General features: G+C 38.6%; 1 protein-coding gene across 12 annotated transcripts in view; it reads right to left on the reverse strand.

Moving 5' to 3' along the window:
- LOC126248961 (CTTNBP2 N-terminal-like protein) overlaps positions 1-22,338 on the reverse strand; it is a 211,910-nt gene that overhangs the window by 166,598 nt on the left and 22,974 nt on the right. For 10 of the 12 annotated variants that reach the window (XM_049950504.1, XM_049950498.1, XM_049950506.1 and 7 more), the window contains exon 2: positions 17,447-17,491. The exons of the other annotated variants lie outside the window; for them this stretch is intronic. In XM_049950504.1, the coding sequence (XP_049806461.1) occupies positions 17,447-17,491 (45 nt within the window). The remainder of the gene's footprint in view (positions 1-17,446; positions 17,492-22,338) is intronic. 12 annotated transcript variants of the gene reach the window in all.

Consider the following 22,338-nt stretch of genomic DNA (forward strand, 5'->3'; position numbering starts at 1 on the left):
ACATCTGGTCAACACCACAACACATTAGAACAATTAAGAATCTTCCAGCTCCCAAAGATCTTGAGCAGTTATGTCCTGTTCTAGGACAAATTACTTATTCCAGAAAATTCATTACACATGCAGCATCCCTATGAACTGCTTCACAAACTGTTGCATAAGGGAACAAAATGAATATGGAACAATGAATACTAACATACATTTCACAAATTAAAATTAAAGTTAGTAGATACCAAGTGTCTCAACACATATGATCCAACTAAAACAGTAGCCAAAGCAGCAGATGCTTCTGAATAGGGAATAGCGCAGTCTTATCACGTAAGACTTAACTTGGTTTAGAAACACTGATTGTGTTTGTGTTCAAAATGCTAACTATTGCTCAGAGGAATTATAGTCAAATCAAAAAGGAACCTCTTGCTGTGGACAAAAAGTCCCATGAATACATCTACAGTCAAAGACTCATTCTACTAATGGATCATAAGCCACTGATGGCTATAACAGTACCCAATAATATGGGTCCTTCTAGGACAACACAATGCTTACAGCAATGCACACTGCTTTTATCAAACTACAATTATGAAATAAAACTTCCTGGTAGATTAAACCTGTGTGCCAGACTGAGACTCGAACTTAGGATCTTTGCTTTTCGCGGGCAAGTGCTCTTCCGAATGAGCTACCCAAGCATGACTGACAACCCGTCCTCACAGCTTCATTTCTGCCAGTACCTCAACTCCTTCCTTACAAACTTCACAGAAGCTCTTCTGTGAACCTTGCAGAACTAGCACTCCTGGAAAAAAGGACACTGCGGAGACATGGCTTAGCCACATTCTGGGGGATGTTTCCAGAATGATATTTTCACTCTGCAGCGGAGTGTGCGGCAATATGAAACTTCCTGGCAGATTAAAACTGTGTGCCGGACCAAGACTCATCCCGAGTTCGAGTCTTGGTCCGGCGCACAGTTTTAATCTGCAAGGAAGTTTCATATCGGCGCACACTCCGCTGCAGGTGACAATCTCATTCTACAATTATGAAATAGTTTATAGGTACCTACCGAAACACATGAACACATATTTGCTATCATGGCTGCCAACAGAGGAGGATAAGAATTTCAATTCTTCTGCTGATGCATGTTTTGCTTTGGATATTGTCAGTCAAGATACAGTTGAAAATTTTCCACTGAATGGCTAACTTGATAGCAAAACTAGAGTGAAAAGATCAATTACTACCCAAAATAAAACAACACATTCAATCTGTGTGGTCTTTAGATAAAAAGTTAAGCAATCAACGAGAAATTAAATCATATTGGAGTACACATGAGTCGTGATTCCAGAAGGGCTAAAACAAAAAGCACTTCCAATGCTACAGCAATGCCACTTGGGCATAGTATATACCAAATGCACTGCCAGTGGGCACTGATATTGGAAAAACTTAAGTAAAGACATAAATGTGACGCTGGCTAAATAATACTAAATAATAAAAAATAACAATCAGCTTCCCCGCAGCAATATTTTCTGTGCCATGTCATCAGAACCGTAGTCATATTTATACAGGTTATGCTGGGCCATTTTTAGGAAGCTACTGTCTGGTTGTCAACCGATGCATTTTTTAAATCTCCCTATGTGATACATTGAAAGCCTCTATGAGGGTGAAGATTTGTCTGATGTGATAGAAGAAGAAACAGGAGTCAATTTAGAAGAGATAGGGGATCCAGTATTAGAATCGGAATTTAAAGAGCTTTGGAGGACTTACGGTCAAATAAGGCAGAAGGGATAGATAACATTCCATCAGAATTTCTAAAATCATTGGGGGAGTGGCAACAAAACGACTATTCACGTTGATATGTAGAATATATGAGTCTGGCGACATACCATCTGACTTTTGGAAAAGCATCATCCACACAATTCCGAAGACGGCAAGAGCTGACAAGTGCAAGAATTATCGCACAATCAGCTTAACAGCTCATGCATCGAAGCTGCTTACAAGAATAATATACAGAAGAATGGAAAATAAAATTGAGAATGCGCTAGGTGACGATCAGTTTGGCTTTAGGAAAAGTAAAGGGACGAGAGAGGCAATTCTGACGTTACGGCTAATAATGGAAGCAAGGCTAAAGAAAAATCAAGACACTTTCATAGGATTTGTCGACCTGGAAAAAGCGTTAGACAATATAAAATGGTGCAAGCTGTTCGAGATTCTGAAAAAAGTAGGGGTAAGCTATAGGGAGAGACAGGTCATATACAATATGTACAACAACCAAGAGGGAATAATAAGAGTGGACGATCAAGAACGAAGTGCTCGTATTAAGAAGGGTGTAAGACAAGGCTGTAGCCTTTCGCCCCTACTCTTCTATCGGTACATCGAGGAAGCAATGATGGAAATAAAAGAAAGGTTCAGGAGTGGAATTAAAATACAAGGTGAAAGGATATCAATGATACGATTCGCTGATGACATTGCTATCCTGAGTGAAAGTGAAGAAGAATTAAATGATCTGCTGAACGGAATGAACAGTCTAATGAGTACACAGTATGGTTTGAGAGTAAATCGGAGAAAGGCGAAGGTAATGAGAAGTAGTAGAAATGAGAACAGCGAGAAACTTAACATCAGGATTGATGGTCACGAAGTCAATGAAGTTAAAGAATTCTGCTACCTAGGCAGTAAAATAACCAATGACAGACGGAGCAAGGAGGACATCAAAAGCAGACTCGCTATGGCAAAAAAGGCATTTCTGGCCAAGAGAAGTCTACTAATATCAAATACCGGCCTTAATTTGAGGAAGAAATTTCTGAGGATGTACGTCTGGAGTACAGCATTGTATGGTAGTGAAACATGGACTGTGGGAAAACCGGAACAGAAGAGAATCGAAGCATTTGAGATGTGGTGCTATAGACGAATGTTGAAAATTAGGTGGACTGATAAGGTAAGGAATGAGGAGGTTCTACGCAGAATCGGAGAGGAAAGGAATATGTGGAAAACACTGATAAGGAGAAGGGACAGAATGATAGGACATCTGCTAAGACATGGGGGAATGACTTCCCCATGGTACTAGCGAGAGCTGTAAAGGGCAAAAACTGTAGAGGAGACAGAGATTGGAATACGTCAAGCAAATAATTGAGGACGTAGGTTGCAAGTGCTACTCTGAGATGAAGAGGTTAGCACAGGAAAGGAATTTGTGGCAGGCCACATCAAACCAGTCAGTAGACTGATGACAAAAAAAAGTGATAAAATGTCACATATAACTTCTATGGAAACAATCCAAATGGTATATTATATTTCAAAATTGCACCCTTTTACCCTAAAGCAAACAGACTCACTGAGAGATTTGCAAGAACACTGAAATCTCACATGACAAAGCTAAAACAGAAGAACAGTAAGTGTAATCCTTTATTAATTTTCCTTTCCCAGTACAGAACCACTCCATATGAAACACAACAACCAGAAGAAAAATTGAATAAAAGATACCAGCATACTCTAATGTCAGTCCTAAAGCAACGTGCATCCACAGACCCAGAAAGGTTGACAACAGGAGCAACAGGTCACTCATTTTACATGCTGGTCCAAGTGATACAAACACTCAGAAACATAATGCACAGAGTCCAAACTAGTAATGATGTCACATCAAGACACAGAAACCATATGAACTCAGACTGCCTGCATGGATTTACAGACATAACTCCTACACCGTTTTCATTAAAAGGCTCATTTGAATCCAATGCTGCCAGCTGTCTTGGGGATCAAACAGCTGCAGCCAACAGTCACATTTGGTTCTTCCATCAACAGCGAGACCCCGCTGCAGCAAACTGTCAACATTCCAGTGTAGACAGCATACCTCACTGCCCAGACAAAGATATGCACGCTGACATGGAGGATTAGTTCAAACAACTTTACATCATCCATGTTTTGGGTACGATTTTTCCTTGGATGCCACAAGCAAATGCCAGGGGCAGTAACAAGTGTGCACCCACAATTATTCACAAATCAGCAAGCATGGAAAAGCATCAAGCTAATGATGCAAGCTTCATCAGCTTCGCTTCTGCCCCCCCCCCCCCTCCCTCCACCCCCAACCACCAGGAGAGGTGTTGACTAACACAAGAAACTAGATACAGACATACACAGAGACGGTGCCACATGACAAGGCCAGCCTTATGTTATGCTTCCATCTAATACTTCATAAGTGAACCACTGTATGAAGATTGACCACTGCAAGTGAACTTTTAACAGCACTGCCACGCATCATCTTCACTCAAAGTGTTGCATGTCTGTGCTTTCTTCAGTTTTGTCATAGTTTGCCTAAACCTATTTGACAATGTTACAAGGCTGCATAGTGGCTGAGTGCAAGCAAGCCACTTCAATAAGAGCAATTACTTCAGTTGCAGGCCATCCTGTTCCTGCCACATTTATGTCTGACTTCAAGAGTATTTGGCAGAAACAAGTCCAGTCACCTTCAATATCTTCATTGCCCTCTAGGAAAGAATTGCAACACTTGTTTCATTTTTGGAAGATTCATCAAAAACAATATTCAACTTTTCCAATGTGATGTCCATTTTACTCCATTCTTTATGCAAAATTTAATGCCAATTCCTCAAAGCATTTTTTCCTGGAAGTTTAAAGTAGCTGAACATATCAATGTATGTGCAACCCTTTCAATGGCCAAAAATAAAATAAGCATCAAAACCATGAAATATGATTAACAATGCTGAAATGTCAGAGACAAAGATACCAACATAAAGAAAAATTCTGACAGTTAATTTCCTTTTGTCAAAACTGTATACAGTTGTCGCACAATGAGCTAACATGGAGATTCAGTACCAATTTAGATGGTAACTAAGAATGTTAACATATATGGAGTGTGGAGAATTAAAATTTGCCCAGGGCATTATTCCACATTTATTTTACAGACTACAATCTTACATAGAATGGCACATGATGAATTTTTATTTGCAGAATGAATCCATCAGCCTCTGGCAAGTCTGATACCACAATCTTGTGTCCATGTAACATCATTACCCTTAACATTTTTTCTTTGTTTTCCTTTCAGAATTTGCATTCTCTCCATTTGGTTCAGGTCTTAAGATGCAGATGCAAATGTTATTTTCTGGACTTCCAAGAAACGATTAAAACAGCCGCAGGCTACCACTTAAAAACAAATTATTATATCAGAACACTTGCAGAAGTATGCATCTGGGTTGAAGACTGCTTGGCATTTAGCAATTAGTTCTTGACAAAAAGCCATACACACCCATGCTTGTAATGTTAAGTGTAATAAGGACTGTACAACGCATCAGACCAATTTAACATCTTATATTTATCATATACAGAAACTGCAAACTAGCGAAGTAAATGGAAAAGGCGTAGTACACATCAAACCAGGTAAGCACAGAAAAAATCTTATCTTGATAGAGTCACATGTTAACAAATTCAACACATGTTAACAAATTCAACACATGTTAACAAATTCAACACATGTTAACAAATTCAACACATGTTAACAAATTCAACACATGTTAACAAATTCAACACATGTTAACAAATTCAACACATGTTAAAATTCAGAAAGTGTGTGTACAGAGACCACTACTCTCATATAAATTATCTTCTTCAAACTATTGACAAGAAATGGGTACTTAAATGTTTTACACAACTCTGGAGGATCACTTACAAAATCATTCCGCCACAGAAGGTGCGTGACACTGACCACGCAACTTCAGCTCATATATTTCTTTAAAATTGACCATATAGTTTTAATTTTGTTCTAAGATCTCTCTATTCCTTTGATGTAATGCATTGTTTTAGCTTGTCTGGAGATATGGACGAGCATTTTGTTGTATCATCTGTAGTGAAATTCTCTAGTTTATCTGTAACTGTCCCTCATATTATGATACAACTCATCCTTTCTCCTATGTGATACCCTAATACCATTAGTTATCTGAACTGGTTACTTCTAAGACAGCATTTCTCTCTGCGATTTTTGATGGAAAAGAACTGTCAAAGAAAGTAATGAAAGTTCTTAGAAACATGTCATATTTCTTATTGAAGATGCTTGTACTGTAAACTTCTTGCTAAATGTGTCCTTCAAGATTGGCTTAAACTGAGTGCACTGCAAGGAGAGCCAATCTCTAAATTTTTTGTTTACTGTCTTGGTATATGACACTTCCTTGATTCCTTTCAGCATTACTATATGTGCATCATAATCTGACTACACATTGCTATTTTAGTGTGGTCCTCACTCCGACAGAATCTATGGAAATATTATCTATAATTGTATTAAAGTTTATATGTACTGTAGTTTGAAAAGACAGTGTTTGCATAAGGTTGTATGACCCAAGTAGGGCCAGCAACTTTTTTTTTTATTTTTTAAATTTTTCTTTACAGAAGAGAGAATCAGTTAAGCCAATATTGAAAGTCCCAAACAAATTTAACTAGCTGTCTTTTTATGGACTGGACTTAACACCGTGTCAAATCTGGAGAGGAAAATCATGCAGTCTGAACTGGGAGAACTGTAGTGGACTTTGACATGCCTGAAAAGTTTTTCCACTATAAAATTAAAACATTCCTCAACAACCTTCCAATATTGGTCACGTACAATGTTTTGACATGTTAGACCCTTTGCATGAAACCACATTTGGTATACATGACAACTCCTTTCATAGCAAAGAACTCTTCACACACAAATCAGGTAAGATACCTTTTTAAAGGAAGGCTTAGTAGACGATGCTGTGAAATGTGTTGGCACCCGAGTTTAGATCTACTAACAGATCATCTACTTTATCTCTAATTTCCTCATATTTCAATGACACAAATATGTGTAGTCAACAAAGAATGTTAAGCTATTCAAACAAAATCAAATCTCAAACTATGCAAAATATCTTCCAAAGAAAAACTTTAAAATGACAAAACAAATTGGAAATCAAGAACAAAAAAAATTTAAGAAACAGAAAAACAGTACACAATTCACTACTACACAGGAAATAACAGCTTTACTAAGTTATCCTCTATTTGTATCACATAGTTCATTGGGATTTAGTTTCTTCACTTCTAATTCCTTTCACTTTTTACTTTGATTCCATGATACTATTCAGTTGAAGATGACATAGATACTAAATCAACTGTGAAATTTCTAAAGAATGCGAACATTTCCTCAGGATAAACTACAATTTATGTTGCGTATTGCAATAAAAAAAAAAGAAGTGTGATTGTTCCCCTTGTTTTCCAAGTAAGTGATCAGACAGAAGTTTAATTTCCTAATGTAACAATGATAACAGGTGAAAATTGTCACGTTCCATTTATAAGAGAGAAAAGTGTTTCCTAAGTTTGGTGCAAATGTCTGTATTGGATAAAACTTTTATAAAAGGGTAAAGGTGAAAGATTGAATCCACTCTCTGAATCCCACCACTTGATTCAAGATTTATCTGAATTTTCTCTCCCAACTTTGAAAGAAAGCAAATCAGGAAACATATCCCACTTTTTCAACTTGAGTTCTCATGAGAAATGCCAAAGGGACCATTCTAGGATTCCCCAGAAGTTGTTTAGGTTTAACCTGCACCATTTTCACCTGTTACTTCTATTCACACAGCTTCTAGAACATCATCAGTCATAAGGTCTCAAAGTTTGGAATTCACCATTATTTATATCAATGAACCACCAGGATGAAGAAATTTGTATGGAAGATTAATCAGATGTTTTGGGATGCACTCTATTTTCTTTAATAGGTGGATGTCACTGAGGTTTAGTCTTCTTATGAAAAGGAAAGAAAAGTATACCATTATTAACTGAAGATACATAAAGTCTACACACAAGTCACTGGTCATATTTGGGACTTCTTTAATAATTGTCCATTTTAATCACACTTTGGTGTATAATTTATAGTATTAATTGGTTCTGGTTTTCTCCCATCATCCAGTCTATTAAAACAAAATTGAAAAACATTAATAGCTTCAATTGACTTAGGCCTCGTATACAGAAAAAAATCTAATAGTATTTGCCGAGGATAACATGGCTGACAACCATAACATACTATTAAGAGTATGCTGATACAAAGCTTTTCTTCAATAAACACTAAATATGACCATGAGCCAATGGATCCCCTCTTTAGCTGAGGTGTCATCCAACTGACACATGGTTCAGTCCCCAACACTGTCAGTTTTTTTTACCTTTGTCAGTTGGAAGCTACCTCAACAAGAAGTAGAGTTGGTGTGTTAGTTGAAGGCCCTCAACAGATCTGTACTTTTATTTCACTCTTCAAACTACCATATGGTGTGTGTCAGAGAGTATACATTGTGGCAATATTATTTAATTTTCTTCCTGTTCAATTCACAGATGACACATGGGCAGAATGACTGTCAGTATCCCTCTCTAAATGCCCAAGTATTTTAAGCTCTTAGTCATAATACAAGACACATGTTGTAGAAAGTAATAAGTTTCTTAATTACTGGAACATAGTCACATGGGATATTCAAAGTACAGCTCTTAAAGATGAACAACCACATTCTTACAGTGACTATCTTACAGTTCATTGCATATATCTGTGACACACTCATGCTGAACAAACAAACCTATGGAAAACTGTACAGGTCTCCTTTTCATCTTCTCTATCTATTCTATCGAGCTGAGTTGATAATGATCCAATACCACTACTGTCCACTAAATGTGTTCCATTCAAACATGAGAAATTGAAATTTGGTCACCATAGACACCATAACAAGAAGACCTTTCCATCATTTAAAGGAAATTATTTTCTATATTGAAAACATTTATTGTGACTTTATATGGACATCCCGACTCAGCAGTAGGAGAAATGCCATATCAAATCATATGTATCACCATTCACAGCTCTTGCTGTCTCTCACCTACAGCCACATGTCTTCCCACTGTGAGCGAATAAACTGAATAAAAGAATTTTAGCTGGCAGGACCTGCATTATGTTCAATTTCATCATCCTAACAGGGTCTCACTGTCTGGTCTATCAGCTTACTATCTATCCCTTATTCTCATGTGTCCTGATATGCCGATATGCATTCAAATGCAGCCTCCTGTACCTGTTGTTGTGTGTGAGAAAGGATTCCCATACATTCTGCACTTTTTTCTGTAGGGTACATATGCCGAAGGATCTGAGGAGCACTAAGAGAATTTGAGCAGATGAAAGATTTATTCCTCTATCATGTCACAATGGCTACACTGCATTCAAGATCACTTGTTGCAGTCTGATGGGCAAATTAATTTTTCACAAACAAAACAGACTGAATGCAGCTCCTTGTGATGGGCATGATACTGTCCATAACTAGTGCAAATTAGCCTTTCAATGCTGTCTTGGGGGACACAGTTCACTTATTCAAAGTGATTGACAAGACCTTACTAACTTTGCATCTAGAATATTGTGAAGAGAGGAAGGTCTGTAAAACAATAGTATGTACCACTACAAAGCTAAAAATAATTCTGGGCTTCTTCAGTAACCAGCGTAGCAAATGGCTCAAACCTTGAGTTAAGGCTGATATTTGTTCCACTTCAAGTGCCACGAGGTAATATTTTGAGCAGATCCTATTTAGCCTCATCCCTTAAAGACATTTTTTGAAAGCCTGTTAAATGACTGGACAATTAATTGTGAGTCTGGAATGAAAAGGATCCTATACACCAAACACACCATGAAGCTGCTGCTGCTGCTGCTGCTGCTGCCGGGAGGCAAGTGGCAACTTCCCAGCCTCAGCACAGAAGAGGTTAGGTATGAGACTGGTCCTCTGAGTGCCTGTAGCCTAACTAATATCTTCATGGTGAAAGTGTCGATGACCTTGAGGTGTTTATGTTTCACTAATCCATACGTCAAGCAGGTGCCAAATCTTCTGCAAATAAATAGTAATGTAATTTAAATCCTTACTGTGGACCCATTTTCTTGCTCATCCGAGAAAGATAATGCTTCACAATTAATTTGGATACATGAACAGTCTCTGTAGAGACACTGACAGAGCCATCCACAAATATTGTGCCTACATGTAGTGTCTAACAACTTATCAAAAACTATTAGACAATGTGACAGTTTACAATTAATTCCAAGATCTTTCACACACAGGGGTTCATGATGACACATAGGTAACTACTGGGAAAAGTGGACCAGAATTGCCAGCCTTCACAACTTAGGAAATTCACTTGTCTGCTAAGTTGTACTGTAAAGTTCCAGCAGAACAATTTCTTTTCCTTTGTCTCCAATGTGTCACATTCACATCAAGCTTTACTTGATTTGGCTGTGACCAGGTACAGACTGATGAACTTCACACAGTGCTAATCCAGCTCTTAAAAGGAAAACAACTAATATAGGACTCAAAATTATTTGATTCAGCACCAAAGACAGTCCTCACAACGACTCAATGCTGGCAATAAGGTGGCAGATCTTAGCAGAATGCTCTGCTATTGTCTAGGCAATATTTCCATTCATGTTAGAAGACACCAGTTTAGTATGGTGGTATAGGGGGTCTACCGTGTATCTTGGAAATACTCCTGATAGTTTCCCATATTAGCTAGTGGAGCAGTTGACATGGTTCTGGAACACTCACCACAAACTTTTCTCAATCTCTTTAAAGGAGGTACTCGCAGCTTCCCTCTACCCGACTTCATACTCCATTACTTCTACACTTCAGACATGTCTGACAACACAAGTGTGGAAAAGTCTGGTGGTTTTCTACCCACACTTTCAGGTTTATAATAGTTTGAAGTTTTCTTTCCCATGACTATAACGGCACAGAACTATTTTAATGCACTGCTTACGGGATCTTTTGCTGCTTTGTTGCAACATAGTTTCTGGTTTGTTAGTAGTTTCAGGGTTTTGTATGACTGGTCTGTTGGCTAGTGACATGGAGAACGGCTGCTTACAAGTGCACTTGAAAGAGTTCCATCAGGGAATACAATTCTGCTGTACTTTTGTGCATCCAGATACCATCATGTATGATGCGTCTGAATGTTTTTCACAATATCTGTTATTCCATCTTCTCAGTGACATTTACATTCACAGCTGATCATTATGTCCACTGCATACAGTGCTTCTGGGAGACAAATTGTTTAGTAGTGATGTACTTTGGCATTGGTGGGATGAGATTTCTTGTTTTAACTATTCCAGATGGTTGTGTAAACTTCACACAATTTTTTGGATGAGTTATATTGCTTATTTTGTCTCTGAAAATGTTCTCGATAATTTCACCAAAATATTTTGTGTGCTGACTTTGCATCTTATGCCTGTTTTTATTTCAAGTGTTTCAGAGATCTTGCACGTTAATTTTAGTTTAAAAGATTGTGTTTGTTAAAGCCTGTTGCATTAAGTTAGTTAGGTTTTTTTTTTTACCAACACCACTTTCATGCAGTATATTAAACAGTATAGTACAGTCACTCAGGTCAGGGCTTTTTAAAAAATGACATACGTGACAACATCCCTAACTGACTGCAGTCCTGTAGTATCATCTTTAGGTTTCACACATGTTCTACACAAGGCCAAACCCCGTGGAAAACCTGCCCAGTGTTCAACTATCTTCTATTGTGTCTGTCGTTCTAACTCGGAATGAGGGCACAAAAAACTACTTTGTAAGCAATGTGCAGATGAGACAAGTGTCCATAATTTTTTGGATTTGACTTATCTTTTTTTGTGCAGAAGGTGAATCAAAATAGTTTTCCAATCTACAACATCACTCTCCCACACTGATGGCTTGTAGTCTGCAAACCACAATTTTGGCTCCTATCTCTAGCATCTCAGCAACTCTGTGTGTGTTAATTATATTATTTTTAATTGAAATTACATCAGTAATAATTGATTGATATAGGCCTATTTAAATAATTTTTGAAGTACTGGAATAAATGCATTCCAAAACAAGGCAGAGTGAGATTTGTTATGAAGTACTGTCAGTAGAAGCGAAAAATCCCACTATATGTAACTGGACTATGGATAGCACTTAACACACAGGAAACAGCAGTTTGTTTAGACTTCGTAAAAAAAGAAAAATTATAATACAGAAATGAAACTTGCTGAAGTGCTGCTTTCTAGTATTGTGCCAGTGATTATTGTCTCAAGCAAATTAAATAACAGAAGCAAACACACACTTTCTTTAGGCTCCAGAATGAAGTAGTGCACTTTCCATGTAGAATGCCTACACTTAGTTTCATACTGGTTTTGCATCATTTGCTGATGGGGGAAAAAAGGAGGAGCAGGGGGCTGACAGCACTGCAGAAGTTGTCAGCCACATTCTGTATGATGACTTGTGGAAAGCAAGCGTAGATGAACTGTTACCCCTTATTGAAAGCAGTGGTATCAAAACCCTAAACTGTTCTGTAGGTTACTGTGGGAATTTCCTTAGATGATTAACAGCAGCATACATTAAAAGTGTTGTGGAAATATAATCCTGAAACTGATGTGGCACAAACATTCTACATTTCAAGCATTATTAAGAACTAAAACATGACATCGTTTTCATTTGAATAAATCATTGTTTTGTTCCAGATGTGTAGGGTTCTAAATAGCTTGATGCTTTTTGTCCAGTTCTCCTCGGACAGTATTAAATACTTAATTACAGCAGACTCAGGACAATGTAGCTGCAAATACATAAAGTTCCTTTAATTGATGCTCTAATGATGAACTATTTCACTTGCTGTACTCCACATGGACTAGGTGCTTTTCATTTTATGTTGTGTTTAGGTGGACTCAAGAAATACTGAATTCATTATGGATGCCTAAAAAGGAAATATAGTCCTCATAACAGTGGTTTCAGATGAGGGTAAGCATATAAAGGGCCAGACGAGTTGGATTTTTATGCAAGGAGAGGATGAGCTTTAAGTTTATTAGTGGAGCTGTATTTCTTCATTTTCATTGTAAACTTTAGGTGTTGTGAATACTATTACATTAATCTTTCATGGGCATCACACCAGATACACATAGGTAACTGTAAAAACATCTTGACATTAATTGGAGTCCTGTCCAAATTGATTTGTGTATATATTAGAGTTACAAAGGAAAAAAAATCTCTTTTTTTCTGTTCATTTGCATAATAATTTGTGATCGTTTCACCAAGGTCAGACTGGACAGTGATACAACAACAGAAATGCATGGTATTGTTTCTGCACAATAGAACCGGAAGCCATGGGAAAGGGTTCAAGCAAATACCCTTCAGATGGCACCTTGAAGCTGGCTTTCAGCCACAACTACAGACTGGGAGCTATACCAAAGGCAGAAGTTGACATACAGCATGTGGGTGACCAGTGCTCTGACAGGTCACTAACTTATAGATGGCAAGGAGGAAGAGTAACACTCAGCATGGAGCCCTCTGGGCCACCGTTTTCTTGGAGAAATGGTGAGCTGGGTGATTGACCGTGAGCTGGGTGATTGACCAACTCTAACCCAAAACAACCAGTGAGATAAAAACTGCAAAATAAAAATCTGGAGATAGTCTTGAAAGCCCAAGTCACGGAGGTTGAGTAAAACGTCATGGTGCCAAATGGTGTCATATGCCTTATGTAGACTGAGAAGACTACAATGAGGTGTTGGCATTTAGAAAAAGTCTGCTGGAATGCTGTTTCCCACCTAACAAGATGGACCCCTGTAGCTCATACCTTCCAGATATCACAATGATAGGGGGACAGAAGGCCCCATGGTTTTAGAACTCAAAATAAATCATTGGGTTACCATCATCTCAAGCAGTTTGCAGAGCATGTTGCAGTCAGTAGACGTCAATGGACGTTTGGTTTTGTGTCTGGTTTACGGATTGAAAAGATGATACTATCTAACCACTACAGAAGCAAAATAGTTTCTAGTCAAATATAGTTCAGGACTCAGAGAAGATAGTGACTTTGAGTAAAATTCAGATGTTAGCTCATCTGATTATGAATTGAATCAGGGCCTGGAACCATATTGTGTGACGAGTCAAGAGACTGAAGCAGTTTCTCTGTCAATGAATGGCTGATTATACAGGATGATTCTCATTAATGTTTAAAAACTCCTGACAAGCTGTAGATGATGCTGAGACAAGTAATTTTATATAAAACATATGCAGCCATAAATGTCAGGAAATACCCCAAAAGCGGATGGAAAATTTTGAACACGTGCTTTCACCAGATGACGTACCTCACCATTTGTGCAGTGGTTGGTCTTGGCGATCCTACCCTTTCTGGTTGGGGACAATGCTACACATCAATCCGCTAGTGTATTCTGTTTGCATTCTTGCATTACCCAATGTGATACAGTGGAGCTCATGGCAGTGGTAATACAACATTGTAATGAATCAGTTTACATTTACGAAAATAGAGTACCCTAGCAGAGCAATGTGTAGTGCAGACCCTACCAATGAGGATAGGATTGACACCCCCACTCCCCACTTGCTGCACTTGTGGCAAGGTACGTCATCTGGTGACATCACACATTCAACATTTGTCATGCACTTTTGAGATATTTCCCAACATTTGTTGGGAAATATAAGGCACATTCCCATGTGCCTTATATTAAATTATTTCAGTATCCTTTACATCACTTTGGGGGTTTTTAGGCATTAATAAGAATCACCCTTTATAATTTGGATTGACAGAGGTAAAGGATGGGAGGATGTCTTCAACTTGTCTTTATGCATTTCAAAGGTTGCCTGGTAAGAACAGGACACCAATGAATTCACAAAGTTGTTCACAAGGCATTTGGCAAGAACTGACCCATCTGTAGATATACCAACATGAAGGAGGAGGTCTGGGACAATTCATCTCTGGCAGCCCAGTAGACTATGGTGCTTGGCCCATACTTGGTACGGAGAGGCATATGTTCCTAAGAAGGAGATTTAACACTCCCAACATTTCTTCTTACTGCAGTTAATTAGATGGTAAGCTTTAGCATGGAGCTGCCTAAAAGTGATGATGTGCGGCTGTGAAGGATGTCACATGGGACATTGCAGGGCCCTTTGACAATCATGAATAGCTGTTGCAATGTCCCTGGCCCATCATGACACGAGCAGATAGCAGAGCGGACCTGCAGAAAGGGAGACAGGAGTTCTAGCAGTGCAAGCGATCACACTGGAGATTGGAGTAGTCTCCCACAACCTCATCAATACTATCTGACAGAGGAGGTGAAGGTGACTTCAGAGGTTCTTTGAAGAGCCCAACATATTAGGTGGACCATTACGCAGTGACAAGGAAGTGACAGGATCACCGGAAAGTGGCCACAGTCACGGAGATCGACATACAGTGAACACTGTAGCGAAGCCACGGCATTGAGAGAAGAAACTGTGAGATCGATAGTCGAAAAGGTGCCACAAGTGGTACTAAAGTGGGTATGAGTACAGTCATTGTGGAGAGACAGATCAGGATTGGAAAGAAGCTGGTCAGCCAGAAGGTCCCTACCAGATGAGGTGGCCCTTCCCCACAGTGCACTGTAATCCCCATGTAGGTGAAAGGGAGGGAGAGTTGTTCGATTAAGGTGGTAATCTCAAAGTAAGAAACTGCCCTGCCTTGAGGTAAATAAACATTACAAACGGTCATAACTTGTGTTGTTTGCATCACACTGCTCTTGCTTTCAATGTGGTATGGAGGGGAATCCACTCACTGACAGCATCTGTGTGAACAAATGTGCAAAACCCTCCAGATGCTACCTTGGGAATGCTCGGTAACCTCGAAGGGTTGAAGAATCATCATCAGTGAAGTGTTTGTTGGAGAGCAACATAGATCACAGAACAAGAAGAAATTAGTAGTTGTTCTGGTAGGTAACAGTAGTATGTACTGCAAGTATATTAGATCACTGCATTGTGGGTGTAACACTTAGGTGTAAAGGGGACAGAAGAACAGGTCAAGCCCCAGGAACACTGTGTCACTGGTGTGGGTGAACAACAACAACGAACATTAGTTTGGAGTGTGATGATGTACAAAGAGGATCTGCCGCCGCTGGAGGTCAACCAGAGTAGACTTCTCCCAAGATTTCTTCTTTTTCCTCTTCACAACTTTTGCCAGTCGAGAATCTTGTGAGGACTTATGCACTTTGGGTGTAGGAACAGAAGAACACTGGGCAGCCCTGGGACACACAGCACATGGCTCCCTCAGCCACTGGTTGGTGTCGGGTTGCTGGTCTGCGGATGTCCGGGGAGAGGGATTTCAGAAGGAGCCAAGTCGCAATTAACACTGGAGGAGTATGCTGCTTTTCCAGCCAGATGCTGGGAGTGGTTACCAAAGATGGTGCTGCAGGTGCCACTAGAGAGGGCAACTGATTGCCCCCACAGTCAAGTTTATTTTGGTGACTAATAGAGGTCAAGAAGTAGGGAGTAAATACGTTGGCAGGTACTACCAATGACCTTGTCACAGTAGTGGCTGAAGCTGAGACTGCATAGAAATGATAATATTTTTTTGAATTCCAAATTATGGGAGGTAATTCTGGATCTAGCATTTCTTGATTACTGCAGCACTCTTCAGGGAACAGGAAGGATGGTCACTGCCGCAACTGACACGGACAGGTGGTACCACATGTGACATTTTTGTGAAGTGACTGGCCACAGTCTTCACAAATAAGGTCATGTGTACACTGGGAAGACATACACACAAGCACTAGCATTTAAAGTGCGAAATATGACTTCGGATGACAGCAGTAAATCATATTTTGACTTCCTCTGGAAGTTAATTCTGCTCAAAAGCGAGGATAAATATGCCAGTGTCTACTTTGCAGCGAAGCAGTCCTCGATGTACATGACATACAAAATGGATCCATTGCCTCTCCACGTGTTTTCACAGCTCTTCTTCCATGTACAGCATTAGATCCCGGTGAATAATTAATCACTATACCATGTTTAGGTTCTTTGGAATGTTATGGTAACAGGTACATTACCAAGTCGATCTGCAATGTTATCTACAAAGAAAATTGACATAGAAAAGGACACTGTTCACGTACACACCAGGAACTGACAGGAGTAGTGTCTGCAAGTCATATGGTTTTGTTTTATGGCATGGCCAAGGAGAGTAGGTTTCTAGGGTTGCAATGATCTACCCTACACTGAATTCCAGTCAGTCTGAAGAGATTATCAGAGCCTGATGGCCATCACCTGATAGCTTTGGTTATTCTATGATTTCAAATACTTGCTATGATGCTGCCTACTCCAAACAAAGTGCCATTTAGCCAGAGCAAAGGGCACTTGGTGTGATGGCCAGTGCCCAGTGGCATGGTGCCCCCAAGAAGACAGGCATCCACTCCTCAACATTCCTGGGGAAGTGACAGCTTGGGCACCCACAGTACGATCCCTACATTGTCAGGGGCAACCACTGTATGGGTACCTGATGACCCTCACATGGACTAAGTGTAATGGCACAAGGAGAACTAAAAAATTGTATGTTCATTAATGTTAACACTACTCATGTATACATATTCCATAAACTAATTTGTTCCGCATCATTTCGATAAAAGAATCATTCAAATGATCTATGGAACACGTAATTAATTATTATTCAATTTTCTATGGAACATGTAACTTACTGCCACAAGTGTACTGGGTGAGCTTTCCATCAGGGACTGCACATTCTGTAAAAGAATTTTGGAAAGGTGGATGTCAAACCCAGATGTGGAGACTGATAACTGAAATATATGGTGTAAAATAAAAGGAACAAAGTGAGAAAAGCCATAACTGACATCCTACAAGTATGTTAGGTTCTCAGCAGGAAATCTAATAGAGAATAAGTCTGAGAAAAGATATAGTCGTACATTAAAACTGCTGATGTGGGGATGCACAAGTTCTTGGCAGATTTATAAGGAAAATGGACAACTACCAATCTCAGTACTAAATGGAAGTTAGCTAATGTCAGAGGAACTAGTAAATGCACAACCCTCGATGTGTATCTTGCTTGCTGGAGACACTTAACTGCTCACTGAACCCATGCTCTGCTCAACTAGTCAGCTGGTAAACAAGAGCAGTAGTGAGTTCATTATTCAGCTCACTGAACTCTGACACAGGCATATTTAGCCAGCTCATCAGAGGCAAACTGGTGCAAGCTGAACTATGCAATGCACAACATTATTCGTAGCACACATACTACATCTAACTTTGGAAAAGCAATGTACTTTAATTTTCAGTAACAAAATTTACAAAATATAATATATAATTTACATTACGCTGAGAAGATCTAATTGGCATCACAGTGACTTGTTTTCACATGTTTTAACAACCAACTAATACTTACACAGTAAGAGACAAACTGAGGGGGGAAAATGGCAGAAATAACCTTCACTACCATAGAAGAAACTGTTTTTGAATTTTTCTGAAGTAATTTAATGAAATCATAGAAAACCTTATTCAAAGTGATTGAGGTAAGCTATATAGATCAGAAAAGCATAACTGTGAATGATGTGAATAAAGACTATCAATCTGGCAGTCATTTTGTGAATGAGGAACACACCAGGACACTGCTTCGTAAATGAAGATGAAAACTTGATTCCATGTTCTGTACAAAACTTTGAAGGTGGCTACAGTTCACTTTCCCTTATTGCTTGAAACTCGTGTGGATATAAATCTTCCATTACTACATTCAGATTTCCCTGCAGTGTTACAAATTATATCTGAATTTTTGTTGTTCACAATGTTCCTACAAGCATAGGCACCCAGTGAAATTATTTATGTAACTGTTTGAAGTGTTAGAAAACTGGGCCAACAATAACCACAAATTACTTCAAGAAATACAGCAGCCAGCCACTTTTTATACAGCATTATTTATGCTTAGAGTCCGGCTGTTGTGCTGTGAGAAGTAATTTAATCTACAGCCACTCTACCAAACCACCATTAACATGGACAAATCAATGTTAGCTGCAAATATTTCCCTAACCAAATGAGAATAACAAGCATTACCAAAGGAAAGAGAGAATAAATAACACTTCCTGCAACTAATTATTCCAACAGATCTATGATATTAACTGGCATGCTTACAGAAATGAAATAAAATGCACCATAGCACATCAAAATTAAGAATTGCATTAATTTCTCATTACTGTGAAATGATGAACAATAAGCAATGAAATTAAATACAGAGTTTACCTATTTACCGCCTGTGATACAGTTACTGTCAAACTTCATAATGTAAATCAGGAACAAAACACATTCCATCTTAAATCAGGAATAGAAAACACACTACTACTTTTTACAATTATCAGTACAAGAAATACTAATTGTTTCTGTACAACTTGTATCCAAGGTTTCATATATACATTTCAACTACTAGCTGGTCCCTGTACTACACTTTTGAGCTTTGCAGATATTTCATAATGCTAGATTTCTGAAAAGCATTTGTCATGGTCCTCCCACCGCAGACTGTTACTGAAGGTATGGGCAATCAGAATAGGTTCCCAGATATGTAAGTGGCGTTCAAACTTCTTAAATAACAGAGTCCAGCACATTGCTCTTGATAGTGAGTGTTCGTCAGAGACAAGTGTATCATCAGGAATGCCCCAGCGAAGTGTAACAAGACAGTTGTTATTTTCTACATACATGAATGATCTTGCGAATAGGGTGAGCAGCAAACTGCAGCTATTTGTTGATGATGCTGTGGTGCATGGGAAGATGTCACCATTGAGTGACTGTGGGAAGATACGAGAAGACATACACAAAATTTCTAGTTGGTGAGATAATTGGCAGCTAGCTCTAAATATAGAAAAATGTAAGTTAATGTAGATGAGTAGGAAAAACAAAGCCATTATGTTCAAATACAACACTAGTAGTGTGCTGCTTGACACAGTCACATCAGTTAAATATCTAGGCATTATGTTGCAATGCGATATGAAATGGAAAGATCATGTTAAGGACTGTAGGGAGTGAAGGCGAGGCTCAACTTCAGTTTCCAGGGAGAATTTTAGGAAAGTGGGGTTCATCTGTAAAGGAGGTTGACTATAGAACACTAATCGATTCATTCTTGAGTACTGCTGAAGTGTTCGGGATCCACACAAAGTCAGACTGAAGGAAGACATTGAAGCAATTCACAGGCAGATGGCTAGATTTGTTACCAGTAGGTTCACGAACATGCTTCAGGAACTCAAATAGAAATCCCTGGAAGAAAGGCAAGGTTCTCTATTGAGAAAGTTTAGAGAACCGGTATTTGAAGCTGTCTGCAGAAGGATTCTACTGCCAGTAACGTACATTTCACTTAAGGCATATGAAGGTAAGATAAGAGAAATTACGACTCGTACAGAGGCATATAAAGTGTCTTTTTTTTCTTACCTCTATTTGCGAGGGGAACAGTAAAGTAAATGAATGGTACTGGTAGAAGGCGCCCTCCACGATGCACCATAAGGTGGCTTGTGGAGTATAGATATAGATGCAGATGTACATGAAGTAGTGAAGAATACTGGCAGCACAGGGAATTCACTACTTCTTAATAGGTCTGTGTTGGGTACAGAAACATATAAACTTAATTTGATATACTAGTTTGTTCAAAATGATTATTAACCACATTACATTCATTTTCCACACAAACTATTCCAGTCCCAAACTTCAAAATTTACCTCCGTTGTAACTAAAATGCACTGTATTTTATCTATTGAGCAAATAGTATGGATCTCTAATACAGCCATAGCTGAACACATTAACACTATGTGAATTTTAGGAAAGAAAATTTATATTGGTTGGAAATTATGATTCTACAAGAAAATTCTCCATATTGTTCGAAGTGTGTGAACAGCAACAAAAATTAAGATCTTTATGAAACAATGTCACAAAACTTGAAGTACCATGAATAATAATCTATGTGCAACAAGAAATAAAATACTTGCAAACGAATATTTTATATAAAATATTATGTCAACGTTAACAGCAATGCTGTTCCCAAAATATACATACTTTCATGATACTCTTCTCGGATCTGCAGCCAGGTCTTTATGCCAAGTTGACAATGTAGCGTCTCACCTGTAGGTGACAGGTAGTTCGATTGTCAAAATATTGTGTCACCTTGACTTGAAAATCTGGCTCCAAACTCGAGAAGAGTATCACTAATTATTTTGCTAAAAAGGCCTATGAATTCATAACACATACTCTTATTTGTTTAGTACGCATAAGAACAAAAATATAGCTGACAACAAGGGGCTTATTTGGACATGACTTTGTTAGAGGAACTACACTAACATTCACTTAAAGTGACAGGCAAATCAGGGTAAATTGTATATCAATGATTGTAAGAATTTTTGAAACTGAATTTAGTACATTCTGGGACATATTTGTCCACTTCCTTGGGGATGCAGTCTGGGAAGTGTTAACCGACACAGGCAGGATGAAAACTGAGGCCAGCTGTTTCTCACAGCATCTACCTCCACAATTCGAAATAGTGGTTCAGTGCTGTGAAAGTCTGTACAAATTTTCTTTGTGTTGATCTATGTCAATGTTAACACAAAGGGAAATTCAACTAATAGAAAAGGGGAATTAACTACATATCAAGAAATTAAACATAAACCTGAAATGTTTGAAAGATTCTGTTTATCACTCCTCAAATTATGTAATGAATGTAACTGGACTCAGGCTGAACACTTTGAACACCTTCCATATGCTACCCACAAGTAGAACCTCAAGAAAGAAGTGCACTTCCCTCCAGTGTCACTTCCCTCCAGGCTGGTCTTTTCAATGAAGTTGAGCGGCTAATAAAATGTCATGTCAGTGAATACAAATGATCAGTGCTTAACACAGTAAACCTGTACCAACATATATTAAGTGCTCTGGCTGTGTATCTGTAACCTCACCTAATCTCTCCAGCATATGATCACACTTCAACTGGAGTGGATGACTCCAAAATGAGTCTTTGGAAGATACAGATTGCCTGGGAATAAGAGTCTTTTTAGTGCCTTTTCATTTGCTAAGTAAAGGACAGTTGGACATATTTCTTAACTTCAAATTGCACTTTTTTATGTTCTCTAACTTGCAAAGATCCTTTGTTCTCACAAGGAAGTGAATCATCCCACAGCACTCATTATTGTTACAGATTCACATATGCAGGTTACCCAATTCCATCACAGACAGTGCAACTGGAATCAACTGGTTTTATGTCGTCTTAGATCCGAGCAGTAGCCAATGCCTTTTTCAGGAATTTTTGAAGTTACTATTATACAACTCTTGTGGAAATAAAGAGATTATGGATAGCCGTTTGTACAACTGCATGCACCATCTGCCACTTTCTTTCAAACTTTGCACTAAATTCTCAGCTAATGCATGTCAGTGTCGTCAAATTCTGTTCTCTTAAATGAAATGCAACCACAGGTTGCTATCACAGAGTTAACACAGGTGAAATACTTTATTCCAATGTGTTCAAGTTTTGTCATTAAATATTCTCTGAAGTGAGATGCTGATTATCTAGCAGACTACAAAACATCTTTGTAAGAGTCATTCTCATAACTGCTAAATT

Source organism: Schistocerca nitens, chromosome 3 (genome assembly GCF_023898315.1).
Source record: "Schistocerca nitens isolate TAMUIC-IGC-003100 chromosome 3, iqSchNite1.1, whole genome shotgun sequence".
NCBI classification, from domain to species: domain Eukaryota; kingdom Metazoa; phylum Arthropoda; class Insecta; order Orthoptera; family Acrididae; genus Schistocerca; species Schistocerca nitens.